This window comes from Dermacentor variabilis, chromosome 3 (genome assembly GCF_050947875.1).
Source record: "Dermacentor variabilis isolate Ectoservices chromosome 3, ASM5094787v1, whole genome shotgun sequence".
Lineage (NCBI taxonomy): Eukaryota > Metazoa > Arthropoda > Arachnida > Ixodida > Ixodidae > Dermacentor > Dermacentor variabilis.
This window is the reverse complement of record NC_134570.1, coordinates 108,957,272-108,983,378: the sequence shown is the minus strand read 5'-3', so window position 1 is coordinate 108,983,378 and position 26,107 is coordinate 108,957,272. Positions and strand designations below refer to the sequence as shown.

Sequence of the window (26,107 nt, the reverse complement as noted above, 5' to 3'; positions counted from 1 at the left end):
GAATCAGCCTCAAAATTGTTTGTTACTGATGTTTTTCTTCCTGAGGCAGGATTTTTTTTAACATATTGCTTTTGTTTAGTGTTTCAAAGTGATGATATGCTTTCTAGTGCCATTTTTCAATTTGTGGACGCGTTCTGAGTGATGCTAGACTACTGTAAGGAACTAGGCAGTGGTATAAAAAGGGGAAAGAGCCTGGCAGGGCTTAGTGAGGGTTGTGCCGTGCTTGCTGACTGAGCGGTTGAGTTTTCAGCGTAGTTCTAACGCTTGCCGGGAACGAGAACAAAAATGTGAACTCTCCCGAAGTCACTTTGCAGTGTCCCGTGCGAACCTGAACGAGAGAACGAGGCCTTCTCTGTGCGCTGCGCTCAAGAAACGTCAAGGGACGCCCGACTTCGGTTATGAGCATCATCGAGCGACATCCCTCCGGACAGCGGATGCAGTCCCCTGTCCATCGGGATCTCCTTCCCCCGGCGGGGCGGTCTGTTGCGTTTCGCCTGCGACACGTGGTTTTGCCGGCGCGTCTGCGGCGGGGCGGCAGACATTTTGGCCCGATCGTCGTCGCCGCAACACTCATCGCCAGGTGTTTCCAGGCGCGTCTGCGGCGATGCGACCGCCTAGGGATCCTCCTCGCATTCCAGTCATTGTGCCCGAAACAGGCGATGCCAAAGCAGGGATCTCATTCCAGTTATTGGGCCCGAAACAGGCGATGCCAAAGCAGGGATCTCGTTCCAGTCATTGTGCCCGAAACAGGCGATGCCAAAGCTGGGATCTCATTCCAGTTATTGGGCCCGAAACAGGCGATGCCAAAGCAAGGATCTCGTTCCAGTCATTGTGTCCAACCGGCAGCGCCACGACAGGGTGCTACGAGATCGTGCGCAGCGCCACGACCAGGTGCTACGAGATCGTGCGCAGCGCCACGACCAGGTGCTACGAGATCGTGCGCAGCGCCACGACCGGGTGCTACGAGATCGTGCGCAGCGCCACGACAGGGTGCTACGAGATCGTGCGCAGCGCTACGACAGTGTGCGTCACCATTAGCCCATTGTACATTCACGTGCTCGTCTTTTGAGGGGTTCCTTCTTGCCCTCAACTGCGAGAGTATAAAAACAGCTGCCCCCGGACGCCAAAAGGAGGGCTCCGATTTCTTCTGTTGAGTGAAGTGCTCTCCCGTCTCTCTACTTCGGTCAACCTGACCGCCAACTCTTTGCGATGTTAAAATAAACAAGTTGTTTCGTTGTTACCAGTCGACTCATGCTTTGCCGGGACCTTCGGATGCTTCCAGTTGTACCCCAGGCCGCCAGGCCAACGCTACCCTTGGGGCTTGCGACCCAGGTACAACCACGGGCGTCAGCGCCGAGTTCCCAACCGATCGCTCCAGTGTCGCGATCCAAACAGCAGGCATTATGCGCTGTCGCAGCAGCGGCAGCAGCAGGAGCTTGTATACTTGTATACTTGTATAGCTTGTATAGCTTATATACACGCTCGCGTTCTCGTCGCATCGTAACCATGGGGCGTTCCTGATACCTCCGCTCCTCCTTAAGTCGCGACGCATATTCTCGTAACGCTATAGAAGCGCCGCCGTATCGTCCGCAGTGAAGCGCGGCGCTAAGCTGCGGCGCTTCCGTGTGTGTAAACAGCTGCTACGACGGCGACACAAAAAAATGTCGACGTCAAGAAGTGAAGATCCCTAGGCGACGTCGAGACGAAACAACAAAGCAAACTACGCGGCAGTAAAACCGCGTTAGAGAGCGAAAGGACACACACACGCGCGCGCGTGTGCGCGCGTGTGTGTGTGTGTGTGTGTGTGTGTGTGTGTGTGTGTGTGTGTGTGTGTGTGTGTGTGTGTGCGTTTGTGCCGTGCCGCGCGTCCCTGAGAGAGGCGTACGGCCTTCTGTCGCAGAAATCAACGTTTTCCCGACCCTATACCTCGCATGCCGCCATCGAGCAACAGGGACGAACAACCGCGCCGAGGCGTTCTCCTTTTCCCTACAGCCAGTCTCGCTGGAGCGGTGCTCGGAATTATTAATATAGGTTCATGCAGCCCGCCTCTCTCCCCGTTCTTTTTAACGCGATAGCGTTAAGGAGCTCGTGTCGCAGAAAAGCCGGTGTCGTCGGCGTCGGTGTCGGCGTCCGCGGCGTTGGCCGTGAGCAATAAATCACGGCAGGCGCTTCATAAATAAAAAGCAACTTCCAAGATGGGCTGGGTGGGAATCGAACCAGGGTCTCCGGAGTGTGAGACGGAGACGTTACCACTGAGCCACGAGTTCTTTTTTTTTTTTCTTTATTTCCAGACATTCAACAAATACATCAATACATACTGCTCCCACCATCTGACAATATTCACTTTCCCACCGCTGCGCTTGAAGCTTGCGGTTGAGATTACAAAACTTTCATTTTGGCAAGGGCATCCATCAATGATAACAGATCATCGTCATACGCTAACTTCTGAAAAACTTCCCGCAGTTTACTGATATTCTCAGCAAAATACGAGTTTACTGTTCTCACATTTATATCACAATTCCTTACAGCCATGCGGTTTCTCCAGATACTGTGAAGGCCGAGAAGAAAGAACATGTCATAAGGTATACTGTCTTGCACTGTGGATAGGTAACGGATACCATGCGCTGTTAACGGCAATTCTTTTTTAATAGTTCTTTGCATAATATCCCAAAAGAAGACCGCACTCCAACAGTCCAGAAAAACGTGTTCTATAGTTTCTGGTTTCTTGCAAATCAAACAGTTAGTCCCCCATGGTAAATAGTCCCCTCTTTCTTCTAGCCATGTTTTTACAGGCAAGGTATTAGTATGTAGTTTAAAAAAGAATGTTTTCACTCCCCCTGGTACAATCATTCGTTTCACACGTTTTAGGACATCTTTCCCTTGGCCTTCGCGGTACATTAATCGATATAAGGGTTCTGGGAACATAATATCTATTAAATCCGAGCTTATCCGCTTACGACTGACTGCAGCCAAATATTCTATGGAAAAGTGGTGGTTTAAAAATCTAAATGCTACGACCACCTCACGTAGAAATTTACTCGTTGCGTAACACCCACCCTCCCTCATCGAGACAACAAAGTTAGGTAAGGCATTGCTCAATCTGACTTGAATAACTGTTCGTAAGAAAGGATTTGTCGTGTCTCGTAAGAACAAAAATCTAGAAATCAGTTGCTTTAAGTATAAATTTGGTAATGACAAGCCCCCCTGACCCAACTTGCGAAACAAGTTGTTCCTGCTTGTTCTTTCATATTCAGACTGCCACACAAAAACAGCAAATACTCTATGCAATTTCTTGAGGTTGAATCGGGAACAACTCAGGACTTGCATGAGATACCACAGCTTGCTCACCAAGAAGATTCTGCAGATAGCCGCACGTGCAAATATAGAGAGGTCACGTCCGGCCCACTTATCAGTTTGAGCTTTTAATTCCTGCACTTTGCCATTCCATAAGTCTTTAGTGTCTCGATGTGTGCCTAGTGGTACACCAAGATAAATCCCAGGCGTGAGCTTCCACTGCATACCTTCAAAAACACGCGGCGTTGTTTGCCACCGGCCGTGCCACAAGCCGACACACTTATTCAGGTTTATATTGCTGCCCGTCATGTCACAAAACTCACGCATAATTGTCATGGTAGCTCGAACACTCTCCTTATCGTCACAGAAAACAACAACATCATCAGCGTAAGCTAATAAACGTACCTCACATCCTTCTAGGCTGAATCCTCGCACATCCGGACTATCAATAATTCTTTTACAGAGAGCCTCTAGATATATTGCGAACAAAAGAGGTGACAGGGGGCACCCCTGACGAACAGAGGAACGCACTTCAATCCTTTCGGTTAGCTTATGGTTGACAATGAGGTTAGTTGTACAATTATTGTATGCCATTTTAACTCCCTCTGTTATCAGTGATCCAACACCGACATAGCCAAGAATTGTAAACAGGAGATTGTGACATACTCTGTCAAACGCCTTTTCTAGATCAATTTGTAACATAGCGACTTTCCTAAAATCTGCATCACAAGTTTCAAGAATGCTGCGAGCCACATGGATATTAGTAAATATAGACCTCCCTCTTATCCCGCAGGTCTGATGCGGTCCTACTATAGCACCAATAACCCCCTGTAGTCTCCGCGCAAATATCTTCATTAAAACTTTATAATCTACGTTTGTCAGCGTAATTGGCCTGTAGCCTGTTACTTTGTTAAGTTTATTTGCATCATCGCTTTTTGGTATCAAGACTGTATATGCCCTTTTAAAGGCCGGTGGCAAACGACCTTTTTGATACGCCTCCATAAAAACATGCTCTAATAAGATGGCTATCTTAGAGCAAAAGGCTTTGTAAAAAACTGCTGTTAGGCCATCAGGTCCTGGCGATTTCCCAGGGTTAAGGTCTTCAATGGCAGTTTCGATCTCCTTTGCTGTGATATCTTCTGATAATCTATCTGTTTCTTCGGCGTCTAACCTAGGTAGAGTGGTTAGAAAATGGCTTTCATACCCAGCCTTGCTCGGTATTCTACACTTGAAGAGCTCCCTGTAATATTCCGTAAACGCATAATTGATTTCTTCGGCATCTCTAGATATTTTCCCTTTGTATTCAATCTCAACTATTTCGTTTCTCCTCGCATACTTTTTCTCAGTTCCCAATGCACGCTTTGTTGGCATTTCATCAGCCAAGATCTTTCCCATTCGTGCGCGAATAAGTGCGCCACGGTATTTTTCCGTGTCGATAGCCTCAATTTTACTCTTTGTTTCCCTTATTTCTTCCATAAAGGTGCCTGGCGCTGCAGTTTCGGCATCCACAAATTCCTGAAGCATTTTTTTAAGGTTATTTTCCTCTTGGCGCTCTTTAAAACGTATTTCTACTGCTCGCTCTATGGCATTCATTTTTACGACTTCTTTAAATCGCTCCCATCGCTCACCCCATCCTTTTTCACAGTCATTATTTGCTTTGGCAATTTCTGTGCGTACACTTTCTAGAAATTGGTCGTCCTTTAAGAGTTTCGCGTTTAATTTCCATGTTTCCCACTTCATTCTAGGTTTTGCGGTGATCTTTTTCCCTATCGTGAAGGCTACTAAACAATGGTCACTAAATGTTATGTTCAGCACCTTGTAGTCATCGCACATTGTGGCGATTTCTTGCGAAAGATAAGCTCTGTCTAACCTTGCATGGCTATTGCCTTGAAAATGAGTATAATGCCGCTTATTGCCTTCTTTCGCGTAATGTGCAATGTCTTCCAACAGAGCTCTTCCAATGGCCCCCCTCAGAAAGACAACGCTCTTATCAGCCCAGTATCCATCACTCGAACGATCGTCCGAGCTCAAAACGCAATTGAAATCTCCTAACACTATCAAACATCTGTCTGTATTCAGATAGTGCGATATTTCTTGAAAGAAACTTAGCCGGTCATTCACCTTCGTTGGTGCATACACACATAATATTCGGTATTTTGTGTTGCAATATACAAAATTGCACAGCACGAATCGACCACCCTGACAACTTATAACTGTTTCCTCAACTATACCCAAACCTTTCTTAATAAACATACAGCAACCGGCCGTTGTGCCAACAGCATGACTAACGCATACAGTATAGCGGTCACTAAACTGTGCAACCATACTATCAGTCTGACTCTCACTCTCTATTTTAGTCTCTTGAATCGCCAATATATCTAAATCTTCTTCCAACATTACGCGTCGGAGCTGACGCTGCCGCCGTCTCGCCCTAAAACCTCTAACGTTGAGGGTTCCCACGCGCAATGGAGCTAACGACATAGCTATTTCAAAGAGCAAGAGCAAAACAACAGTAAGGCCCCCAGCAAATAGCAACCCTCACAAACTGAGCGTCCCTGTCGGCACGACAGCTTCAACGGGCACCCGCGACACCAGTCGCGTTGGTCACTGCGTCGCCTGCCCTTCTCGGGTGAGCGACGCTGACCGTTGCGGTGGGGCGGACTTCCCTTTCTTGGCCCGCGTCGACCGGACCACCATCCACTGCGGCTCCAGGCGCTGAACACTGTCAGCCGGCGTCTCCTCTTCTGGAGCATCGCTTCGGTGCCTCTTGGAAGGCACGGCTGGCTCCTCAGTGACCATCTCATCCGGCGTCTCATATGGCGTCTCTGGCTCCGCGTCCATCTCCACGTTAAACGCGTCACACCCGTGGTCCGTTTCTGCGGGCACAGGCGGTGTCTTCTCTTCTTCATTCCTTCTTCTTTCTCTCTGCTTTCTTCCTGCTGTGGCGTCCTGTGTCGACGCAGATGGCGTTGCCACCTTTTTTGCGACACTTGCCACCTGTTGAACCGGCGTTTCCGAGGACGCTGTCAGTTTCTCCGTTACCTCCTCTTCCATCAATTCGAGACCTTCGTCGTCGGGTTGCGTGCTGCCAGTAACTCTTGCATACGTACGTACGCAATCAAGTGCTTCATGGCCGAATTCCCGGCACTCAGAACACCTTGGCACTCTGCAGTCTCTTCTAATGTGTCCTTTGCGTCGACACCGCAGGCAAATCGGAGCTCTCCCGGGAACGACAACCAGCACAGAGCCACCAAAGATCTTGAACAAATGGGGCAGAGCGCCCGGTGTTAAGTTCTCTCGGAGCGTCATCCGCACAATACGCGTGGTAGACTCGGCTTGCTCGAAGCCCCTCACTTTCCAATCTTCTTGTCTTACTTCTTTCACTTCGCCATAGTGGTCGAAAGCCTTCTTCAATGCTTCCCCGGTAACGTGGAATGGAACCCAGTGCACTTTAAGTGTGATGTCTTGTTGCACTGGGTCAATGACGGCGCAAAAGCGCCCTTTTACCTCCAGGCCTCCCGCTCTAACCAGCACTTCCTTCACCTCTGGAGTTCGTAGCTTGATGAGCCACACATGCGTCATTTGGAAGGGCCCAATACCGGTCACGTCTTTCAATACACCGAGTTCTTGCAGCGGATCACGGAAGTCTTCGAGGCGGTATGGTCTCCCGGCAACGTCACAATGTAAGAACAGACACTCCTTCATAGTTTCGCCTGATGGCAAAGTCGGTAGTACATACCGATAGCCCGGTGGGGCGACAGAAGACCCGTTACCACGGCCAGACGCGGCCGCTGAAACCGCTCTTGCAGAGCTCGACATCTTGCGTCCGAACGCGTCCGTGTCCAGAGGCAGAGTCCTGAGCCACGAGTTCGATGCTTCAAAGCGGTACAAAAGCGCCTCTAGTGAACGCGGTGTTGCCTTAGAAACGAGCTGTTTCTAAGGCTCAGGCGTGCGTCGCTTGCTCAGGCGCACATTTCGTTGTCGCGCCGAACGCTGCGTTGCTCGACGCTCACCGCGTCCGATGCGGGACGCGTAGTCGCTGCGCCGTAGCCAATTGTCTTACACCCCTTGGCGGGTCATCGGGAACGCTGTCGCGTTCCACTCTTGAAGGCGAAGCTTAAGCGTCCTCCAATTTTTTTTTTCTTCTTCTTCTTCTTCGCGTGTTTACTTTGGTTTCAGTGCCTTGTCCAAGTCTTGTTTTGAGAGGGAACATGTTGTATAGATAAAGGTGTCGACCTTGCAGTCTCACTGGCTTCCCTTACGTTACCTTACCTTACATTGTCGTGACTTTCTTTCAGCTCTCCTATGCCCGTCGTGTCCGTGTCTCATTTTTCCCATCTGTTTCTCCGAGTTGCTACTCCTGCCTCGCCTTCGTTCTTATTTTTCCTTCGTTCAGCCACTTCAATCACCGCTGTGTTTTCCATCTCGCCTTTGTATTTTCTTTTCTTTACTTCTTTCCCGATTTCTTTATTGGTTTCTTTCTTTCTCTGTATTGCTATTGCCTGCTTGTCCTCCTCCGAGTCACTTTTCTATATTTCCACTCCTTCTCGCTTTATTTAATGTCGGGCGCGTGAGATCCCTCCCGATACTCGAAGCCTTCCCTTTTGCGCAGACGTCTGGTTATTTCTTTCTCCCCTCCCTATTTCGCTTGTGCACAGTGGGCGATGAATCGTTCCCTTTCTCCCGACATTCCTTCAGAGACTTTCTTTGTGCGCGGCCCGATGGGGCTGTCGCGGATGAACAACGCCTGCAGGCGCTGAGGGAGTGGTGGTGGTGGTCGGGGCGGGGGGGGGGGGGGGGCAATGAAAGCCTGCTCGGTGTTCTCCTTGTTGCGTCACATTTGGACTGTTCGAGCTTCCGATCTGATCTTATATTTAGGCGCCTCTACACTTTCGTATCGCTTCGTCTCTTTCTTTCTCTTTTCTTTTTCGCGTTTTTTTATTTTTTGGCAACTCGGAGTGCTGGCGTTCATTTTTCTTGATTCTCTCGCATCCGCCGTCTTCGCTCCCCACATCCAAATCTCGCATCGCGCCAAACAGCGATCGTCGCCCACACAGGGGCCAAATGGAGATCGTGCGCGTTTCTTTTATCTTTCTTAATTTTTCTGCATGTGTTTCGTGCTTTCCTGGACGAATTGAATTGGTTTTTCGTGACTTCATTTGCGGCTGTCGACTCTTTTCTCTGGGTTTTAGTGCGGTCTTCGTTTCGTTTACTCACCTGGAGTCCAACTCACTGAAAACTTATTTATTTCCACCTCTGACCGTCCATCGCTTGCACAATGCAGATTGCGGTAGCCGCTTGCTGCCTCCTCTGCTTATATAGTGAGTGACCGGTGAGGCCCACTGGACAAAAACCATCTCGGACGAGACCACGGTACTCTTTGACTGAGTGGTTATACGCTTTTGCTTTATACGTAATGGCAGTAGTGAGTGAAAAGTGTTTTAGGCTTCCAGCCTTCCATTTCTTCCCCCCCCCCCTTTTTTTTTTTACGATCGGTGAAGGATTCTTTGAAAATGCTCGTCCGAATGTTCTCTTTCGAAGGGGTCTTGATGAGATCGACGGCAGTCTTCTCGGCCGCCATTGCGACTTTGGGATATCGACCCAAGATTCGTGCGTTCGTGCGAGTATATTAGGCTCAGCCGAATGCGTTTGTCCGTGCGTCGGCGTTTTATTTGGCCGGTACTTGTAATGCGTAAGGAGTGGCGAAAATCATTTGCTACCACAGCAACCACGGTCGAAGTGCCCGGATGCGCTTGCATTGATTTCCTGCATCGCGTGATAACGCGGCTATAAGCCATATGTGCGCAGATCGCCAGAATGCGCGCTGTGTGTGTGTGTGTGTGTGTGTGTGTGTGTGTGTGTGTGTGTGTGTGTGTGTGTGTGTGTGTGTGTGTGTGTGTGTGTGTGTGTGTGTGTGTGTGTGTGTGTGTGGGTGTGTGTGTGGGTGTGTGTGTGTGTGTGTGTGTGTGTTCGTTCTACTAATTCTCGAAAAGGCGGTCATTACTTGCACAGTAAATCGAAATGCACGATCGACTAATGAGTAAATTTCACAAATTAAGGTCTGAACTGATTACTTTTTTTTAAACATATTGCAGTTTACGAATTGTAGCCGGTCATGTTTGCCAGGTACGTCTCCTTGGAACGAATTCTGAGGAAGGCCCCGCTTTCGGGATAACGTGCCCGCCAAACTTGCAGTGACAGCGCACTGCTGCACGTTCCACTTTCTTTGCCTCTTTCTGCAAACCGAAGGTTCCCGAGATATTCGCCCTTGATCCTCACTCCTAAGCGTTCTCAGTGTATGATATATATTGGGAGGGAACGGTGGCATCTTCTACCACTGAGTATGTGCCCAAATAGAGGCGGAGGAGCAAGAAGTATCTTTGTCTGGCATAGCCGACTGCTTGCGTCGCTGGGTGTGAGCCACTGGGTATATCTGCAAACGGAGTGCGTTTCCATTGCTGACCAATCCCTCACAATGGATTTTTTGTCGGTGACAAAATGGGTACGAAGCTTTAAGTGTATTTAGATATGTGCTGTACACGTATCTAAATACACTGTACCTGCGCGCCCTCTAATCAGCGCATACTTCTCTCGACAAGTCTCACATGTCGCTTTCGCGACACAGGCAGCCAACAGCTACGGGCGACGAGGCGCGGTGCTTGTCTCATCTGTCACTGCATGCTGCCTCATCGATAACTCAAACAAGCTTCGCGTCGCTCAGATTCCAACATCGCGTTGTATCTGTTATTTCTTTTTTCTTTGAACAAAAGGCCGTTTTGTGCATTTCATTGCAACTGGAGCGTCAGTGTACCTCGTCGCGCACTTTTGCAATGAATATCTCGAAACTTGTGTCGTCCCGAGAATTCGTTTCAAGTGGAGACGGCTTGCGCACCTGCAATTCTTGAGGTGCAATACGTCCCGTAAAGTAATTAGTTCAAAACTTAGTGACATTTCGACGATTGGTAGAATGTGCACGTAGATTTCTCGTACGAGTGTATAATGTCGGCCTCTTTGAGTAATCCAGCTCGAGGACTACACAGGATTTCTCTCTCTGCCCGAGGCGACTTTAAAACATTCTGCGCAATGACTGAAAACGAGCAAACACCCGGGGCATGCATGCTGTATAGTTTGTCTCGTCTGTGAGCTCTTTTGTTTGTTGCGCGGCGTGATGGCGTCGGCACGGACACAATGTAGCAGAGTGACGATGCACCTGGCCCACTGGTCGGCGGTTCCTCTCACGCATTTACTTTTTTCTCTCCCTCTCGCCCAGCCCCTCGCCTGGAGCACGTGAACGCGGATGTCGGCTACCATGCCATCGTCAAGGAGAACAGCCGGAACGTCGAGATCATGCCCAGGATCCGGGTGCTTGACGGTAAGCGTACGCTTCCACTTACTGAATTACTTAATTAGTCAGAAGACGAATGACACTGGCGGCTTAGTTCTTCAGGAGGATATACTAATAGTACACAGTCGGTATTGATCACACAGGGGTGTTTTATTTTATTCTCTCTCTCTCTCTCTCTCTCTCTCTCTCTCTCTCTCTCTGCATGTTCCGTATTATACCGCTGTCACACTCACACACTTCTCGTCGTGATCGAGGCCGATCCGGATCGAGCCTGACCTGGATCGGGTGTTGCTACACGTTCATCGGTGTTGGCGATCTTGCGGGATCCTGACAATTGCGATCCGTGAATCGCGATCGGGCCTCTTAATCACGATCGCAGGCTGGCGTCTGCGCGCTCTAGCACAGTATTCTGAAAACGCTATAAAGAAAAAGTAAAGGCAGCTTAACAACAACAACAACAACAAATGTTTAAAACCTTTTTATCAGCAACAGTAAGCTGTAAAATTGAAAGATTGCCCAAATTTACCCATATTTTGCAAATCGGAATTTGTAGTCAAGGCATTGGCGCAGCTATGAGAGTTGCCGACGATCAGCAGACGATAATCACTCGACCCGGATAGTTGGGACCGTGTAGTAGCGACTATTGTTGATCTCGATCAAGAAATCCGATCCGGATCGGCCTCGATCGCGATCGAAAGTGTACTTGTGGCACCGGTATTAGATGGAACACCCGGTATATGTAAGCTCTCCGCTGGCTGTTGAAATAATTCCTTCCGCCGGTATGTAACCTTGAAATCCTGTACGAGGTCATGATGCAGCGGAAACCTGCTACAAGCGCACGGGACGATAGCGCTTCTACCAAGTTCACCAACGCGTGCGATGGCTTTGCAGTTGGTGCTGTGTGTACACCTGCTCGAGTTGCCTATTCTTTGGTTCGTTAAGGGTGTGTGCACCGCTAAAATTAATGCCCTGGCCTAATCACTTTCTAGCTAGGCCTGTCTCTGGCGCGTTGCCGAGTTGCGAACGTAAACTAGTTTCGTTGAGAGTTAAGTCAGGTAGGTTTACGAATTGGAGGCTTGTGCATAGGTACAAAACGCCGCGACAAGGTGTAGGAGTTGTAAGTTTTTTTCTTTTTTTTTTTTGCCTTCTTTAACGTCTTGTATACTTCGGCGTCCCGGGAAGGTCGCTCATGACATTTGCGCATTTGGGTAAGAAGGACGGAAAAGCGACCCGGCGCGAATTCGCGTCTTTTATCTTTGTTTCGTTTGCTTGCATGCTGCCTATCGCATTTTCACAGCAAACTGAGAGCGCTAATCAAATAAACGGCGCGGAGAGAAGACAATTAACAGTAGACGCGTGGCGACCACGCTGGAACGAGAACGACGACGACCGCACGATTACGACGGCATTGTGACCACGCGACGACGATGACGGAATGACGACGATGGGGGATCGACAACGACCGTTAGTCAATTGTGCATTTCAGTTTCTCGTGCAGGTAACGTCCGCCTAGCTTAAGTACTTAACTTCAGTAATCTAGCTTAAAAACTGTGATTGCGCTATGTGCTACAACGATTTCTCGAAAACTTTCTCAATAGTTGAAGAAAGAAAGCCAGCCGGTATAACAGCGACTAATTCTTTATCCTCAGATAACTCAAAACTTGATCGAGTGCGGGTGTGACGCGCAACAATTTCCAGGATGCCGCCCTCCCCCATTTTTTTTCTTTCTTGTACTTTTTTTCCTTTCTTTCTTGCGCTCGGGTTGCAGCACGTGGAGCCATGGGTCACCAACGCGCCGTGGATAATTATTCCGTTTTACGTAACTGACGCACTTCGGCCGTGCGCTCCGAAAATTAGAAATTCAATCCTCCCTCCTTCGCGCAGTTTCTTTTCTTTTTTTTTTCTCACGCGTCTGAGACATTAATTCGAACTCTCGCTTGCGTAACGCGCGCTAAACGGTAAAGTTCGGCGCGGGAGAAACCCGTTCGTAGCTTAATAACTCGTCCTTGCGTCACCCTCGTAAACGAGTAAGAATATTGCGAGAAAGAGAGCGGGGAAAAAAAAAAAAGATGATTCAGCGACAGGAGCAATGCTCGCTGATCTCTGTAACAAGCTCCTCGTCCAAACTTGTGGAGCAACGACTTCGGCGTTGCGCTCCAAAGGCGCACGAAAAAAAAAAAAAAAAAAAAAGCCACGTTCTGATCTGTCGGAAACTTGATTCACTTATCTTCTCGAAGAAGACCGATGAGGCGATCGTGTTTAGGTGTAAGCTACACACACGGGCGATCGCGCTCGTGCTATGCCATGCGATCACCTTATCAGCGGCTGAATCGCCATCAGTATCAATTTACCCCATTTTTTTACTGGCGCCGCAACGCTGTCAGCCCTTTCCCGCCCCTCATTCTTTTACCTCCCTTTTTATTTCTTTTCTTGGCGGGTGGGTGGGGAGGGTGGCAGGGAGTGCTAAATATTCATTCTATCCCGTCAAACCAGTCAGGTTCACTGTCAGGTGAAATTAGAGACACTTCGCAGAGGCGAGTATCGGTATGACTCTCTCTCTCTCTCTCTCTCTCTCTCTCTCTCTCTCTCTCTCTCTCTCTCTCTCTCTCTCTCTCTCTCTCTCTCTCTCCAGCTTTCTTTTTTTACTTGTAATTTAATTTTACTGTATCACGCTTACTTGAAACCGATTCCGTAACTTCCCGAGAGTGTTGCCGGGACAATCTGCTGCACAACTGCAAACAGAATAATGGTATCATCAATCGCTTCTCTTCTTTCTTGTTTTCTTTCTTTCCGCCTGCCTTTCCCCTCGCTAAAGCTGTGCCAGCGAAGCGCTGGAATCGCTTGACAACAGCGTCGTCAGGACGGATCGAGCGCTGGCCGTCTCTCCTCTCCTCCCGCGCAAAAACCACAGCGGCGCTGCCGCGTTCGCGCTCGATGTTTTTTTTTTTTCCAGTCTTTATTTTTATTCTCGCCTTAACCTTATACTTCGGCAATATCGATCACCGTTACGCCCTTGCCTTATTCTCTCTCTTTGCCAATTCCTGCGCACCTTCACCTCCCCCTTACAAACCGATGACGTCGTTGGTGCAGTGAAAGAAACCGTTTGGTCCGTCGGGCACACCCGTTGGCACTTTCCGAGCGCCGGCAATATCCGCGGCAGGCTCCCCAGGCGGCGGTTAAATTACGACCGGCCTGTTTTCCTACTCCTACAGCTTTCCTGCCTTTCTTTCTTTTTTTTTCTTTTTGAATTTTCTCTCATTTCCTCTCGAGGTCGTTAGAATGGATAATTTGACTGCGCGCGGCGAAAAACTTCTGTCGTGTTGACGGTAGGGAAAGAGGGTTGAGAGCGAGGGAGGGAGGGAGGGAGCAGGAACGAGTCGTTGTAGCTGTTAGTTCCTCGCTTGCACTTACAAAAGATTCGCTCGTTCGCCTCGCGTTTCCGCAACGCATGCGCCCGACGCTTGTCCCCCTCCCTTCGCGGCAGACTGTGTTTTCCCGTCTAACGAGTGCGTTAAGTGGCAAAGCCAGCTTGCAAAGACGGTGTTGAGCGTTTATGGTCGCGTACGCCGCAGTCGCCACTGTGCTTGTAGAATTATTTTCTTTGTTTCTTGCGTTAGTTATCGCGAGTCGCCGTATGCCCACAGCAAACGCTGAGTCATTATTTCTTGTACATACGAAGGTCGCTTTGGTCTTGCGTTGTCCACAGCAGCGTCCGGTTGTCTGAACGTGTTTCGTCCTTGCCTATAGGACTGGCGCGGCTTTTCGGCGCTTATCCGAGTGACGCTTTCTGTGAAATGCAGGGACGCACTAAACGAGTGATGACGTGTGTTCGCGTCTGTCAGTGGTACTAAATACTTAAGGTAGCAAAGCACAAAAGAAGAAACTTTTCGATTGCAAACAAAGCACCACGAACAGTGGAAGGGGAGTGAGTGCCTGATAATAAGCCACTCGCAATTGCTTTCGGCGATCTTCATTTGTCATTCATTGTGAAACAAGCAGGTCGTAACATAGTTGCACTTTTCAGAAAAAAAGAAAAGTTATCTTTTATAGAATGAAACGATGAGGCTTTCCATGCAACACTTTACTGTTCTTCCAAACGCCCCAAAAGATTTCACTTGCGGCGTTTCTACGGATAGCATTACGCGACTTGGCTTATGCGAGTCCACCATAATGTGAGAGCGGGCTGCATCGACGCTCCCGGAGCTGCAATAGCCTGTAGCGAAATATATATATATATATATATATATATATATATATATATATATATATATATATATATATATATATATATATCTTTTGGCGCGTTTGGAAGAACAGTAAAGAACAGTAAGGCCTCGTCGTTTCATTCTATAAAAGATAACTTTTTTTTAAAGTGCAATATGTTACGACCTGCTTGTTTCATAATGAATGACAAACGAATATCGCTGAAAACTATTGCGAGTGGCTTATTATCAGGCACTCACTCCCCTATATATATATATATATATATATATATATATATATATATATATATATATATATATATATATATATATATATATATATATATATGTGTGTGTGTGTGTGTGTGTGTGTGTGTGTGTGTGTGTGTGTGTGTGTGTGTGTGTGTGTGTGTGTGTGTGTAACAATGAGTGTTTACAAGTAGTGGCTCCCCTGCTGGGCAGTAGTAAATTAATGTAGAGCCCGCCGGCAGGGAGATGTGAGAGAAAGTTTCTGTGCACGCTGCTTACTCTTCAGGCGAGCGCTTCACGTAGCGCTACTCGGGCGACGCCGCTAACGAAAATGGCTATTTTGGTGTCAAATGCAAGTTGTGTGAGAGAAGCGTCTTGACCAATCGCCCGAATTGAAACGGCGACTCTCGGGTACCTTTGGATATGACCACGAAGAAACGAAGTGAGCCGTGTACGGACGTCGCCGAAGAAGATTCGCGTCGTTCAAACGGCGCACGCCGTTCCATTCTTTCGCGAGTGCCAGATATCGGCACTGCGCGCGGATGCTCGGCATCAAAGAAAAGTGTCGTTTGCAGCGAGGTTCAGCGGAGTGAAATCTCTTTCGGCAGCGACGAGGAGCAAGGCGGCGCTATTGTCGTTGTCAACCTGTCGGCGTAAAGCGTGTTTTCCGTGTTTGTTCCTTACAGTTATGCGCCGTGCTCGCCGTCTTGCGTGAGGTTGCGCCAGCGCAGGTTTTCAAGCTTTCAAACGGGGCTCGGCCGAGCGTGCGGAGTCTCTATAGTGAAAACAGACTTTTTTTTTTCGGCTTTGGTTTGGGTACGGCGTCTTTTCTTCTTTCATTGTTGCTTTTCTTCCCTTCATTCCTAATTCTCCCTTTGGGGCACGGTCGCTCGATGCTACGATTATGATGTAAGAGAAGCACTGGGCGATGGTTCAGGATGTCGCTGACGGTTCTTTTAGAGGGAGAGGCCTTTCAGAGACTGCGAAGGAAAGCGGAGCTGTTTCTTGTAAAGTAATGAAGCAACGCCGCGTGTTGCGTAATCTGTGATCACTTTCACCGTTTCTTTCTTCTTTTTTTTTTCGGAAACCGGACCCGTTGTATTTTTTTGTGACCAAGCCGCAGTGTCGAAAACGATGTCGAGAATGGTCCTCGCTAACTCTTTAGAAGAGGGAGGTGTCGCGAAGGCAAACAAGTTAACAAAAATAGGAGAGGTTATTTTAGCGCTTCTTTTTAAAGTATAAGGCACGAAAGCCAGCAGATCTGAGAACGGTCCGCGACAACCATTTGCAACAGCGACGAGAGGAAGGACAAGAGAGACTGGAAAGCCGATTACCCTGATTTCTTCTGGAAAGCTATTCCGAAAGCGTCCAGCGACTGACAGTTCTTCTAACTTTTTATTTTTTTTTTTTTGTTGTTGTTGTTCTTACGCTCTCGTACCCTTGAGCTGCCAGCCCGTCTTCGAAACAATCACGCTAACGCGTCGCGCCGTCATCGGCAATCGTAGTGACGTCGAGCTTTTTCGCCCCATTCCACGATGTGCAGTATTCATCGCGGCCGATCCGTCCTGTCAGGAGGAGAAGGCCTTGCGAAACGCGCGCCTGATTTACGCCCGCAGCGCCGCCAAGTGAGCACCGCCGGCGGAGGAATGTAGCGAAAGCCCGTCGGGGCGCGTTCCTCACTTCGCGGCCTTTTGTGACTCGCGAGGCAATATTTATCGCCTGGAAAACAAAACCACGGCGCAAGGCTTGCTGGCGTGTAGTACAGACAGAGTAACGAAACGCGTATGTGCACAAGAGACCAGCGCACGAGAGGGCGTAATGCAGTATCGCGTAGAAGCTAAAGAGGCAACCTCCCCCCCCCATCTTGGGCAGAAACAGATAATAACGCAGACGTTGAATCCGAAAGATAAGAAAGAAACGAAGAAAAGAGAACGCACTTGTCGGCCTAGCTTCTCAGCATGCTGTGAGTGCCCTGACGCAGTTGCGTACAGCTTGGGGTGCATTGGCGAAGAAGGGTTGTGGTGTCAGTGTGGTGGAAACGGACGTATATCACAGTGTATAAGAAAACAACGGGGACATTTTACCTGTTAGCTACAAAGGGACTGAGTTCCGTTGAAAGGGCGAAGGCGGAAAAAGAGAGTCGCATCTGGAAGTCAGCAGAGAAAAAGAATAAACGGAGAAAGGGAGGGAAACCGCGGGGGATAAATAAGGAGTGTAAAGGGAAAATAAAGCGAGAAAGCATTGCGGACTGCGACCGAGTCGGCCGCAGAGAGCGAAGTGGATCGTTTGACATAAATAACCCGACACAGGGAGGGATGGGGGCGTAGCTTGTGCTTTCAGTCCCTTCCGCTTGGCTTTCCTTGTGCTGTAGCTGCTGTGACTCCGGTTCCATCCTTCATATATATATATACGGCGACCTGTTGCGACACTGCAGCCCCAACAGCTTCGCCGCGCCTCGTTTTCTGTGCCCTCGGTTCTTTCTCTCTCCGCTCCGCCTACCACGCGTGTTCGTCGCTTCTTTGGTTCGGTTCGGTTGTCGTCGCTCTTTGCGGGCACGACCGGTTGTGGGCGGGTGGTTGCTCGGAAGGCTTGACCAGTTGTCGGGGGCGACGGCTACGGCATTCAGCGCCGACCCCCTATTGCGTCGTCGTCTGCTGCTCGTAGAGCCGTTGCTTACGCGCGAACCTTCAATTCAGCCCCCCCCCCCTCCTCCCTGTATTCTGTCTTCCAGTGCTCGCCAGATAGAGAGAAGGAGAGCGGATATTGATTCGACCTTTCCGCTTCGCTGCATCTTGCCTCTATCTGTCGTGTCGGCCGGTCGCCCTTGTTCGATTATGCGTTCCATATGTGTTGCTTTGCCATTTCTTCTTTTTCGTCTTTCTTCCTTCTCGTTCGATATTACTCCGAATATGTCGTCGTCGCTGTCTCTTTCTTTCTTTCTTTTTTTTTTTTTTAGTCTTTCATCTTGGCTTCTTCGTCTTTCTCACTTTTTGTGTCCGGATGTCGAGACACGTCACCGGCGCGATATATATAAAAAAGAAAAGCACGACAATAGTGGTTTACTTTGGGGCGTTCCTGCGGCACTCTGCGTGTCCGTCTGTTCGCAGTTCGCGGTGAAGGGTATAGCAGGGCGAATTACAGAGCAACCAGTCTTTTGTTGGTTGGTGTGGCGTAACGTCCTTTCTCTCAATTCTGCTTCGGTGATCCGCACGCGGGTCTCGATGACCTGCTACGACTGAAATCTCCATTGTTAAGTTTCCTACCCTGTGGCGTTCGAGTTGCGACGATGTCTGGCAGTGGCGCTAACTTAATCATTGTATAGCATTTCCTTAAATGAAGTCTCGTTGAAGTTGTGTCGGATATAACGCTCTCTTCTCGTCGCTTCAAGGCACTTTCTTCCTTTCCCAGTTTAGGGTAGCCTACCGGGCTCAGCCTGGTTAACACCCTCCCTTTCCCTTATGACTTCTCTCTCTCTCTCTCTCTCTCTCTCTCTCTCTCTCTCTCTCTCTCTCTCTCTCTCTCTCTTCGCAGAATGTATAACGATTCTTTAACACGATCTTCAGCAGTGCCGGAGCCGCACGTAGCCGGGATATCTCTCCGAGAACTGTCAGTGGGTCGGCGACGGCTCTCGAATGTTCTCGCGCTTGTTCGAGCTTTAATATGTATAAACGAGCACAATATCAACTGAGACGCGGAAATGACACCGGATCCGGTTAATTTTGCGCTCGCTTATATTTTTTTCCGAACTTGTACCAGCGGCCAGCAACGCATGCTGTTGGAGCTTAAAAACGATGCTATTGTATTTTTGTGTATGAATTTTTTGCCCGTCGGTAGCCCTGCAGAAGGCGTGTGACAAACTCTCCGGGGCCTTCTTCTTCTCATGAAAATCTCGTTGGCCAGCGCCATGTTTTCGACTACACTGAGGGCACGAGCGGGATGAAGGTTAGGGGTTTCTCAGGCGCGAGACGCAGCAGATACGGTGCTACGTCACAGTCCAAAAGAGCCACTTATTTGTTTTGATACCAGTGCTGTAAAATTTTTATTAAAGGGCACTGCAGTTTTTCTACTACCGCCTTTAAACGTTTATAAGCAACGTTTAAAGCAGTACATACAAACTGCTGCATTGTACAGTTATATTAAGTTAAGGCTAAACCCCATTAGCGCGATTTTGTGCGCGACAGCGACGAGCGACGGGTTCGCGCGACGGATCAGGCCGTCGCTTGAACAGATCGCTCGGTCTTGTCGCGCGATCGCTCGGTTTTGCAAATCTAGAATTCGTCGCTCGTCGCCCGGAAGTGCTATGAGCGACTAGCCAATAGCGCAAAGCCGGAACTGGATGTACATAACTCCAGTACTTCCGATTGTCGCACGGAACGAGCAAACGATTGAATTTTTATAGGTGCAAGGATAAGAACCTACTGCAAGACTTTCAGAAATATTTTATGCTGCTTTTTACAGTAAAATACATCAACTTAAGTTAATAAAGCACGCGTCACGCTAGTTTCGGCGCCTATATTGCTGCCCTCATACCGGCAACACTGGGGAGACGTCGCTCGTAGTCATCGCTCGCATGGGGTGCAACTTGTAGGCGACGAGCGAACGCGACAGCCATCTCCATCGCGTCGCCTGTCGCTGTCGCGTGCAAGGTCGCTTGCATGGGGTTTATACTTTATGCGATTTAACGTTTCGAACCTGCACCGGCCGCGAGCCACGAGGGGCGTCATACCTTTAGAAAAGTCGCCCTGAAAATGCTGTGTTCTTGTCTGTTGAGTTTCTGGTGTGATGTCTTCTTTTATTTTTTTGAGCTTTAATGGAATACCGTGTGTGTTTTTTTCTTCTTTTTTTTAAAGAGTAGCGAAAGGCTTCGGATTAATTTGACCTCTTGGGTCGGGCATCGAATTCGCGACCTCGTGCTCAGCGTGATGCACCTAAGCAACTCGGATCACGAAAGCGGGAAACTGCAGTGCATCTGACTGCCGTTAGTGGAAGAGAGCTCAGCGCATGACAGGATGTACGTTGACCGGGGAGGTGCCACGACAGTTCGGTGCACTAGCTACTCAGGAAGGGTGGCGGTGATCTTTGAGCGGCTGGTCTCGTTGCGAGTGTGCGGCGTAGCAGTGTTTCAGGGTATTTTGGCGCCCCAGACAAAGTCATATTACAGCGCCCCCCTCTCCCCCCTCTCTCTCTCTATATATATATCTCCACTTTGGCACCAAATATTGGTGTACCGTATGGAAAATATTGAATTTCGCTTTTTTTTTTTTTGAGCGTTCACTAGTCATTGCAAATTAAAAAAAAGAAAGAAAATCTGGCGCATAGCTTCCCGGGTATCAGGTTTTGCTGGTCTGTGTGAACAGTCGGCCATAAAAAAAAAGTAGGGTGCGAATAAATACGCCAAAATTCAATCCAATTTTCATCGAACTTCCGGAAGCCAACGTTGTCTGTGGTTCGCTCGGTGAAAGGTGCTGGTGAAGTGTGGAGAAGCTAGGGGGCGAACGAGGCGCGCGCTGAGCTCTTCCCGAAGTGCCTGCTCCGCCTATGTACAGGACGAAACGGCCCTTACGCGGCGGCTCGAGTGCACGGTATATACTTGCTTGGTGGCGGTTTCTCCGACAGCGAGTTGATCAGGAGGAGGTGGACCTGCTGGCCTCTTTCTTTTGGTTTTGTTTTTTCTTAGGCTATCGGGTGCTTCGAGACTTCGTTAAATTTTAAGGTCTTCGGAGGGCCCCAGGCGGACGACACTCGCCCCCCCCCCACCCCCTCGGGGACCGAGCGGAGTCTCAACCATTCTCCCACTCACACAACGCCAATAAATAAGTTCGCTACCAAAACTACGGGCACGTGTGCGCCTACTTTCTAAGCTCTGCGCGATGGCCGTGCGCTCGATGTCGGGAGATCACACACACAAAAAAAAAGATTAACGGATAAACGAAGCAGTCTTGAAAATCCGGCTTTAGGCGGAGAGTCTCCGCGCGGAAGAAACATAATACGCAACGAAAAAAAGAACAAAAAAAAAACGGCAGGCACGTGGGCCCGGACTTTCTGCGCCGCCTGGGGTCACTTTGGAGCCGAGACGGGATCGACGAGCACGCAGAGCAGTGTCGAGACTTCGGCCTTGCTTATGGGGTGACCTTGCGCCTGAAAATGCGAGACAGAGCCAAAATAACAGGCGCGTCCACGTTTGCTCCTATGTACACGTCGGGGCTTGACGTGGTGATCAAAGAAAACAAGAAACAACCAGTAGGACCTGCGCGTACGCCCGCGCTGTAGTCCCAGACGGAACCACAACACTTGTCGAGCCTGAATATATATATATATATATATATATATATATATATATATATATATATATATATATATATATATATATATATATATATATATATATATATATAGCTTGAGGAAATCACATTGGCCCCGGTAGTAAAATGAAGAAAGAAGAGTACGACGTACGTTGAATAAGCACAGTATAGTGCACTGACGTTTCGGCTGGTCCACCAGCCGAAACGTCATATGCTGCGAATTCTTCAGGAGGCTGAAACATGCAAGTTTCATGCCGGCCAATTCTTGCGATATTATCATAAAATGCAGCGTGTCGTACTTTTCTGTTAATGTAGCTGTCATCACCAAATAATGTAAGCATTGCCGTTAGCTGTAAAGCATTTAATTACTGGAGCTTCACGTAATTAAGCTTAGCTTCGCATAGATTCGAACGCGTGCGTTGATCTGCGTAAGTATTTGCGGCTCGTTTAGGATTGTCGTAGCCCCACCAATAACTTTACTGCGTCTGCGTGTGTGTATACTGGAGCAAAATTGATTTGGAAAGAATGCACGCGCAGCCGCTGACCGACTTTCCAGAGCCTCACCTTTTCGAAGCCGTCGACACTACGGACCTACCTGCGGCAGGGACCTCAACTTAAACGGCCACTGCATCACGGTAACATAAATTCCGGGCGCCATACGTGAATGTTTTTTGAGAAAAGCTTCATAATGAACGTTTCTCTTTTTCCGTGGCACAAATCATTCTAACTGCTAATTTTTAACCATCAATCAACATGTTGAGCAAGAAAAAAAAAGTGATACAGCCGAACCTCGAAATGAAGAACGCTGCTATAACAAATTATCGGGTATCATGAAGTGGTACTTTCTTTTTCTGCTTAGACTAGTATTTTTTCAGATCCTGAAGTTGGGACATCTGAACTTGGTTTCGTCTGCAAAAAAAGGCGTCTGTCTGTATGCCGCTTCTCTCTCTCTCTCTCTCTCTCTCTCTCTCTCTCTCTCTATATATATATATATATATATATATATATATATATATATATATATATATATATATATAACTCGCTCGGTTTTCGCCCTCTCGCTTCTGACGCGAACTTGCGAAAGGATAACCCGACCACCCTACGCGATTCGCGCAGCCGCCACATTAGGATCAGCAACTCAAGCCTGCGAATGTATGTCGCGGGTGTAAACAACGCCTGTTCGCTTCCGACTCCCGAAAAGCGGGAATCCGTTAATCCGCCCTCTCTCTAGACCAATCACGGACTGTGCTGCTAAGGCAAACAGGGAAAGCTCGCAGGCGCGTCGTGCATTGGTGTATGCAGTATTAATCGACATGGGGCGGCTTTTGCCGTAAACACACAATCGTGCACACGCACAGACAGCACGCACGAGCGAGCGCGTGGTTATCGGAAAGCCGCGGGGTATACCGTGGTTTTCCGCGCTGCCTTTATAACAAGTTTGTGTATCTGTGCACAGCAGATGTGTATAAAATACATACTTCTTCAGGAAATTTGGTGGCGTTCAAGAGCAAGTGCGATCAGTGTCGTCTTGTGCGGAACAGTGTATACCCTTTGTGTATGGCTAAGCAGCAGAGTGCTCTTTCTTCTTTTTTTTCTTGGCGTTCCAGGTGTATAAGCGAGCGCAGATTGGATTGTGCATCGGCTTCGCGTGGAGCTGGAAACGGAACTTCCGCAAACGAAGGGAGCACACACGCGCAAACGCGGCGTGGTGGTTTTGGCACCTTTGGGCGTAGTTTTCGTTTCTCTAATTATTATCATTTTTTCGCTCTAATTCTTTACGGGTCGAAAAAAGCTGGCGTTTCTTGCACGAACTTTGTTAGACCTAATGATCCGGCTATGGTCACTTGTATGAAGGCTTCCCTGTAGCTAGCTGCTGGTTACGCGAAGCCGCCGGCCTCCTCGCGGGGTACGGATGTGTGGTCTTCAATTTGCCTACTATATATATCGCCGGTGCTTCAGCTGTTTAATTAACGCAGAAATTTGGGCTAGTCGGTGTTCTGGCAGTTGCTGTGACATAGTTACTAGCGCTAGCGCGAACCAGACTAACGAAAAGGAAGGGTGGGACAGGACAGAGCGCTATAGACTGTATAGACAGACCACTATAGCGTTCTGTCCTGTTACATTTCTTTCTTCCCTTAGCTTTGTTCGCGCTAGTAACTATCTCACAGCAACTGCTTCAGCCGTTTATTCACCGAAGCAAGGAGGACCTTCGCCTATACAAGCGCCGCTGGACATGCGAGCCAGCCAAGTTGCATCCTACCGTCGAAATTGTCTGAGCGCCATAGAGCAGTGATGGGGACGGACGTTGTGTATTTGTTGTAGGCAGCCAATAGCGTCATAACAATTCATTCGTTGAAGCCTTTATTTGAAGTGATGGACTGTGGCCTAAGATTAAGCGGTCAGGTGAAGGGGGGGATATGTCTGCCTCCTTAGCGAAGGCAAAGCGTTAATCTTGTATCTTCTTGCGATGCTAGCCAGTCACGTTACGCCACTGTGAGGGGTCGGCTGTACTCGTCCCCGATGTTGGCTGTCGCAGCGTACATAAACAGTGCATGTTCTCTCCCCTTCCTCCGCGCAGCCAAGGTGTGCCGCTTCTTGGTGACCAACAAGCGGCACGGCGAGGCGCCCTTCGAGGTTCGCATCACCGACGAGGCGACGGGCAAGGCCGAGCTGTTCGCCAAGAAGGAGCTCAACTGCGAGAAGCACCGAAACTACAAGTTCGACATCGCCGCCGTCGGGTGCAACGGGCTCGTCTCCGAAAAGTGAGCGCGCACTCTCCCCTTTTGGGCACTTTTCTTTTTCTTCTGTACACTTTATAAGTTATGGGGTTTTACGTGCCAAAACCACGATCTGATTTTGAAGCACTCCGTAGTGGAGGACTGCGGATTAATTTTGACCACTTGGGGCTCTTTAACGTGCAACAAAGTCTAAGTACACTAAATCTAAGTACAATACATTTCGATTGCCGCTTTGTAATGGTCACTCGACCATAGGAAAAGAGGATGCATATCTCAAAGTTGCACTGTCGACATACCTATTAATAAACTTTCCCACGGGGGCTCTTTGTCCTCTGGCGACAGCGTCTTAGCAACGTAACCAGGGTGACCGCTTCTGGAAATGGCCTATTTGTCAATCTACGCCAGAGAAGCGCACAGTAATTAACGGGGTCACTCTCGGAAACTCCAACTTTTGACTATACCGTACATTACAACGTCATTCCTTCTGGTTTCTGCGCGCCTGGCGACAGAATTAACGGTCGCGTGATTGAGCTCTCGCAGCTGATCAAGTAGCCTCTCTTCCAACGAAGCCAATAACAGCCATTGTTGAGCAAACCATTCTCAGGTGCTCACTCACGGATCTATACGTTGCCGCCGCAGGAACGAGTGGCTCATGACTCGGTTATCGTGAGAAGCGATAAAGCGACAGCGCACTCTCCCTTTCGTCTGCTACTGTTGCTGGGGCTTTCGTCTCCGTCTGTTGCAGCCCGAGAAAGGCGCTGAACGAGCGCGACCAATTGTCGCATTCGTGGCAAGACTTTGGAAATTCTCGATCCGCATTCGCTCAGCTTTTTGTATCTTTCTTTCTTTCTTTCTTTCTTTCTTTCTTTCTTTCTTTCTTTCTTTCTTTCTTTCTTTCTTTCTTTCGATGTTTGGAACTTATTTACGAGAATTCCACAACAAGACTCGCACCGTGTCATGCCCAGCATTGCCGCAGTGTCACAGTATAAAACCACTAAGTGTCTGAGATTAAGCGCCTCACTATGTAATTTTTGTTTTCAAACGTTCTGTTTCACAGCAGTACGTGTGGCATGCTAGAGTGCTTGGAATATCGGAAAATCAGGAGCTTGTATCATGCGAACCGCACGTGGGTGTGTGTGTGTGCATGAGTGCGTGTTTGCGCGCAGAATGTAGCTGACAATCTGCAGGTACTTTAGGTCAACTCACAACGCAGCAGCAAAAGCAGGCTTATCGGAAGGAAGAGCGCCAACTTTTACGTATGGCACCAGGTGGCGTTAGCTTGCTACGCAGGAAACGCAATACGAGTCTACCGTATGCAAGTAAATGCTGCTTGTTCGTGTCACTGACATCATGATGAAACTGGGACGCTTTGGCAACTTGTGTGGGAGTCATGATATTGCTACTCAGCCAATCACAATATTTTATCCCGAAACAACAACCTTTTATTTTCCAGTGAACCTAGAATCTACATTGACCAGCGCCTCCTCTATTGAGGAGACGCTGCATTGACCGAACAAGGCACTGTGACCGGTCTCCGGCTAGCTCAATCGCCACACTTTCAGGGGTTGAGGCAAGCGCTGACATCTCCTCTGCTGGTTAGAATCTGCGGGGACTGTTAATCACATTGGTGCCCGCACGCGCAACTGTGCCTCATCATGACGCCCTGACAATATGCGCTGGTGGCAACTGTCGCAAACGTTCGATGAAGTAAAAATGGGAACTTTGCGTTACGTCTACAGAATCCGTGTGCAAGGAGTCCATTGCTTTAAACCGTTAACTAAAATTACGATTTTGCTTTCTTTTCTCACTGCGTTACGTTAAACATTTGTCTTACACATTGCGTGTGTGACCCTCTGGACAATGATGATGATGATTTATTGGCGTCCCCTTTTAAGCGTGGCAGGGACAATTCACCTAGTCTGCTTGAGCTCTAATCAGATACGCTGTACATGCTTTTCAGTCTAGCATTTTGCCTCC

The 26,107-nt window shown here is 48.7% G+C and overlaps 2 protein-coding genes across 2 annotated transcripts in view; one reads left to right on the top strand and one right to left on the bottom strand.

Moving 5' to 3' along the window:
* Positions 1-26,107, top strand: part of Cals (calsyntenin 1) — a 261,137-nt gene that overhangs the window by 195,594 nt on the left and 39,436 nt on the right. The window contains exons 2-3 of the mRNA XM_075686157.1: positions 10,565-10,666; positions 23,971-24,154. Coding sequence (XP_075542272.1) covers positions 10,565-10,666; positions 23,971-24,154 — 286 coding nt within the window. The remainder of the gene's footprint in view (positions 1-10,564; positions 10,667-23,970; positions 24,155-26,107) is intronic.
* On the bottom strand, positions 5,018-7,272 carry LOC142576169 (uncharacterized). Its single transcript, XM_075686156.1, has one exon. The coding sequence runs from the start codon at positions 7,111-7,113 to the stop codon at positions 5,899-5,901; it is 1,215 nt and encodes a 404-aa protein (XP_075542271.1). The 5' UTR covers positions 7,114-7,272; the 3' UTR covers positions 5,018-5,898.